The 5,843-nt window shown below is 29.2% G+C and overlaps 1 protein-coding gene across 1 annotated transcript; it reads right to left on the minus strand.

Moving 5' to 3' along the window:
• Positions 1 to 3,921: 3,921 nt before the first annotated feature.
• Positions 3,922 to 5,843, minus strand: LOC132940681 (uncharacterized). Its single transcript, XM_061008391.1, has 6 exons — positions 5,818 to 5,843; positions 5,543 to 5,760; positions 5,188 to 5,400; positions 4,336 to 4,533; positions 4,185 to 4,257; positions 3,922 to 4,114 (listed from the first exon to the last, which is right to left on the minus strand). Exons 1-6 carry the CDS (start codon positions 5,841 to 5,843, stop codon positions 3,922 to 3,924), a joined length of 921 nt encoding a protein of 306 aa, XP_060864374.1.

A 5,843-nucleotide genomic window follows, 5' to 3' on the forward strand; every position in this document is an offset into this window, starting at 1 on the left:
CAAATTGCTATTTTGGCTGAATACCTTGTCACAAATATCACACGGGTTATGTTTCTTCTCCATTTTTCCACTGAGGTTATGTCAGTCTGGTTCTATTAGTAAATAATTGATTTAACATGTAACTGTTTTTCATACGATTATTTGGTTACTATTCGGTTCTGTTTATGATCGATTATAAAATATTGACTTCTTTATATTTTTAAGCCAGTTCTTTCGTATTACTTTTTAAACTTTAAATCGAGTATAATTTATTTTTATACTTAAATAGCCGATTCCGTTCACTTCGTTGCCCGTAAAACTTAAAATTGTTCATGGGCGATCTTGAATCTCAAAATACGTATGCAATGCACAACTTTAAAAAGTGAATTTTTGAAAATGCTTATTCTTAGTGAACACTTACATAGTGGTATTAAGGTACCGTGAAAGTTGCAAAACTTAAGCTATCATTGAGTAGGTTCTACGTTGATCAGACAGTGAGTCAGTACGCTTCGTAGCCGTAACCATTACCTACACAGCTATCCATTATAGCTGGTGGAAGCGCAGTCTTGGCGGGCTGATATAACAATCTTTTTTTAGATTCTGAGTGGAACGATGAATGTATTGATTTTACAATAATGTGTGTTTTTTTTTTTATTTTTGTGTCTGTCATCACCTTTTAGGACAGTAAAAAATATTGAATTTTCTTCAATAGTAACTTTTCTGATAGGAAAGTGAATCTAGTTGGTACTTTGGGGGGTCAAAAGTAAAAATTTCCTAGTAGTTTTCAAAAGCGACGTGAAAAACAAAAGAAAAATTAAGGAAAAACGGGAATTTTTACCAATCAGCGCCGGTATAGATAGCTCGGAGGGTATATATACCGGTGAACTTTCAATAACGAGTCATTCTATTTCAAACCTTCAACCTGTCAATAGCTAAAACACATTCAAGCCAAGACAGTACGAGACTCTAGACCAAATCCTACGGTGACCAAGGAGACACAGCAAACAAGAACTCAACTACGACGATCTTGCAAGCATCTGTTACTAGCCCGACAACCTGATTCATCGAAATCAAGAGGCCTGTAATACTACGACTGTGCCGTCAACCACGAGCACCACCGTCCGCCAGCGACCACGACACCGAGACCACGCCCGACGTGTCAACGATTAACAGCGACCTGACGCGTATTCAAGTTGCCTACTCAGCACCTTCAAACGGCGTATATTATATCTAGTTTTATGTAATGCATATTACAAACTTAGAATGGGACGCACATTTTTATTTTTCGTTTTTTGAGCAAATTACACAGGTACTCCCCTTAATATTATTAAATTGAATTAAATCTCTTTTCCAATTTCTATTGTTTAATATAAATATATTATGATCATATACTCATACGTAGTCGTTAAGATTTCGTATTTACTATGATTCATAATCCATATGTCCGTACATTCTACTATCAAGGCGTTATTCTGTCAAACGATTAAAAAGAGCCCCATTGTCCAAATACAGAGTAGACCCACCGGCAAATTCCTGGTTTCCATGTAGGCCTATTCGCCCATGAGGGGATGGAACCCCTGCATGACTTTTTTATTTTACTATTTTGCATTTCAAGAAAATATATGTTCAGATGAATATTTCTATAGTGTTATAGAAATAACATGAAATATTAGGTACTTGGCAGTTGGCGAGCATCAATAATTGCAATAATAATTAATTATGATTCTGAGAAAATAAACATAGGATATTCTAAATATTTATTCTATTTATTTATTCTATTATTAATTAATATGTAAGCAATATATATATAACTACTTATTTGTTTTTAAAACATTATACGCATATTATAATAATCTAATAACGTTCAATATTGTTTGAAGAATCAGCTTTCAGCTTCGACATTTCTATTTTAGAATTATTCTTGTAAATTACTGTGATAGGGCGATTATATTGCAATTTCAGTACCTATAATATACTAAATAGTAATTACTAATCTATAGTCAACAGTTATCAATTGCTACATCAAAGTTAATGATAGTTAATTTTCACTGTTATGTGTCCAATAGTAATATTTTTAAAGTGTTATAACATAAAACGCATGAATCCAAAAAACATTTTATATTCCTACTTCTCAATAAAAAAGTCGATCTCGCGGGAAGAAGCGTAACACGCAATTTGATATTTTCCCCTTCATATTATGTAATCATAAATATGTTTTGAGGTTCTAAACGTAATTTGAAAAAAATCAAGTAGCATGCTTCGTTATAAGTACATATTTTCTCCTAATTACAATTAATAATCAAAAAATAAAGGCAAATAAAACATAATTGTTATTGTATTTAAATTTTTATATTTCTGAACGCTTTCTGATATCTATCCTTAGAATTCATAATTTCTAAAATATAGGTATCTACTTTTAATAAAATAACTCTAAAAAAAGCTATATATAGGTATTTTATTTTAATTGTAATTATTTTCACCAATTTGGTATTAATTTGTAATTAATAATAAGTAAATCTAACGAATCTTACGAACCTCTTACGAAAAATCAGTCAGACACAAAATCTTGTATCCAGCTAATATTTATGTAAATAAAAAATTATGTGTTCAAAATGTTTTGGTGCACACATTTCAATATATTAGGAAATTATCTTTATGTATAATTTACCCGCTAATTAAAGATGATTAAGTAATTTATACGTATAAAACCGTATGAGTTATAAATTTCAATAAATATTTTCTAGTTTTATCTATTTGTTATTGAGGGTATTAATAAGTATATAAGTACCTATAATATTACATTCTTATTATAAGAACAGGCGAAATGGGTTAGCATGTCAATGATTATAAGAACACTAAATGAAATTATGTCTTAAAAAATGAAGATTTGATTTTGTGTTATGGATAGTAGATGTCAAATTGTAAATATTTATTCCTGTATATTATGAATAATATAATAAAAAAAAGCGGGTAAGTGAATGACACTCTGCTGTACAGTAGGTTACAAGTGGGTCAATGTTTAATGGATTGTATTAAACTTGAATTCAATGATATACTATCATTGTATAAGAAAAACGATTCTGAGCGGAGACGGTTTGTCAGTCTGGATTTTTTGTATTGTTATTATTTTTTATAGCCAGTAAGTTGAATTAATATTATAATATTATTATTTTTTATTCGTTGCTATGGTGATAAAGAAAGTGTTAGAAATTAAAATCCCATTTTTAGTGATTTTTCGTAATTTTTCGGTAGTTTTTCTCGTAACATTAAATAACTATTGAGAAAATCGAAAAATGACCTGACCAGCACTCCTTTTTATAGAAATTTTGTATACAGAATAAAAAAACAATAAAAATAAACACCATTGTAAAATTACTAGCTACCTCGCTTTGCTCAGAATCTAAAATATAGTTTAAATGGCACATGTATTTAAAATAGGAATTTTGTTTAAAGTTTAAACAAAATATTTAATCTCAAGTAGGCAACATATACTATAATACAATATTGTAGTACAATTTATTTTGGTGACGTATTTTGTTTTAGCAATGTTAAAAAGTTATTATAATTTAAGGTATCATCGGAGGTAAAGGGGAAAAATCTCCCTCAAATTAGTGACCACTGGATAATTGATACCCTCCTTAAAAAAAAAACCTAAATTTGTGACTGAAACGAAATGAGTTCAAAAAAATTCGGTATTAATTATCTAGTACTATATTGTTTATTAGTTACTAGTTATTTTGGTTGTTAAGAAGAATTGTTTTCATAAATTATTTTATTATACACATTATGCAAAATTGAGCACGCTGTACATCCTAGTACATAGTAATACTATTTAAAATAATATTATTTAGTGATTCAAAGAATAGCACTACATAAGTATGTGTATAATTTATTCTTAAATTGCATTTTCAAATTAAAATAATAAAACTACAAGTTATTTAGTTATTTTGTTTCTTCTGCTGCAGGAGGTGTTTTGTCTTCTGCTCCAGGGGGTGTTGTAGCTCCTGCTGCAGGGGGTCTTTTATCTCCTGCTGCAGGGGATTTTTTATCTCCTGCTGCAGAAGGTTTTTTATCTCCTGCTGTTGCAGGTGTTTTATCTCCAGTCTTATTTTGAATATTTATTTCTTTTATTAATCTGAAAATAAATTAAATAAATTAGAAAATAATAATAATAATAACAACGAAACATATTATCTGATACATACTCTTCGACATCTGTTCTAGTGTCTGCATCAGTAGACTTTTTCAATATCTTTTTTAACGCTCCGATCACGAATGCTTTAATTTTAATAGGTAAGCAAAAGAAAAATTATATTATAAATAAAGTAAATTAAATATTGATAATATCAATTTTACTTTGAGGAGATTTATTTTCACACTCTTCGACTTTTGGTTTTCTTTTACCCAATGCATTTAATTCTTTGATATATCTTGGTATCTTAGTATGGCTTGGTTTACCAGTTACACCAGTTACTCTGTCCATTTCTTTTACATTATATGCTATTATTTTCTCAACATCCTTTTCGTTAAAATATAAGGCATATTCGTCTATCGCTTTTAGGTAAAAAAAATTTATATTATTATATTATTGGTATCTTAGAACAAAGCTTACTTCCCATTCCGTCACAAAATAAAATAATAATTCAAAGAATGAAAATGTTTTGTATTTTATAGTATATGTATTATTAGTATAATGGTCAACATCATAAAACTACGTAACGCATTATTTACAATAATATGTTACAATTGTAGTTTTATTTTAAAAATCATGAAAAAAATTAGTCATGAATTGAATTTTCTAAGAACAAATGTCCTCTAGTCACATTTTACAAAATACATTGAAGAAAATTAATTTTGATTACAGTTAACAGTGAAAAGAAATGCAGACATCTTTATAAAAATCACATTAAATTTGTGAATACTGAGATGTATTACATTTTACAATTAAATAGTAAAATATTATTCATTTAAGGGGTCAGCCTTATCATAACAATTATATCCGTATAAATAATAAGATTGTGTTATATTTAATTTCTCTAAATTCTTACATTTTTTTTTCTTTTTAATTTTTATTTGAATAGTACGTTTTATGAGTTAACTATTATATAGGTCTATAAAAAAAAACTTACATAAGTATTTTAGTAATAAATTACTTTCATTACCTACGCTTGTTCATACAAATATTTATGTATCATCAAATTTACTAACTTTTTTGATCGGCTTTTGTTTCGGTTTTTGAATCTAATATTTCAACACTCGGTTCCTGCTGTTTCGCCTTATGCTGTATTGTATTAATTTTGGAGTAAAGTTCTATCATATTTTTCTCGAGTATTTTAACAATTTTACCAATGCATTCTGGGTAGTTATAATCCACCTTTAAACATTTCAAAAACTCTAACGCCCATTGAATTTGATTAATGCCTATAAAATATGAAGAAAAAATAAATTATACATTAGGAAATGTGGTGTCGTTTGCTTGTGCTGTCCACGCATTTAAATATGTCTTCGAAAACATAACAAGACATTGGTCGTTACAACCACTAAATAAGAGACCATTTCTTACCACTTCGAATTTGTGTTTCTTTGTTGTACATGGACCACAACACTGCAATCGAATTGTCAAATAAAACTGAGAATGGCAATTGCAGCGCAGATTGCTTGACGTTACCTCTTACCGGAGCTACACGGAAGCGGTATATCAACGGGCGTAATGTAGCGGCGGTTTGTTTGCCTGCAGGTGGATCTGCAGGTTGATCTGCAGGTGAATCTGCAGCGGGTATTCTGTAATAAAATGCATTATACGTGAAATTTATCTACTAAAAATACAAATAGCCATACTCATTATCTTGTGTAGCATCTCCCAT

Source organism: Metopolophium dirhodum, chromosome 1 (assembly GCF_019925205.1).
Source record: "Metopolophium dirhodum isolate CAU chromosome 1, ASM1992520v1, whole genome shotgun sequence".
NCBI classification, from domain to species: domain Eukaryota; kingdom Metazoa; phylum Arthropoda; class Insecta; order Hemiptera; family Aphididae; genus Metopolophium; species Metopolophium dirhodum.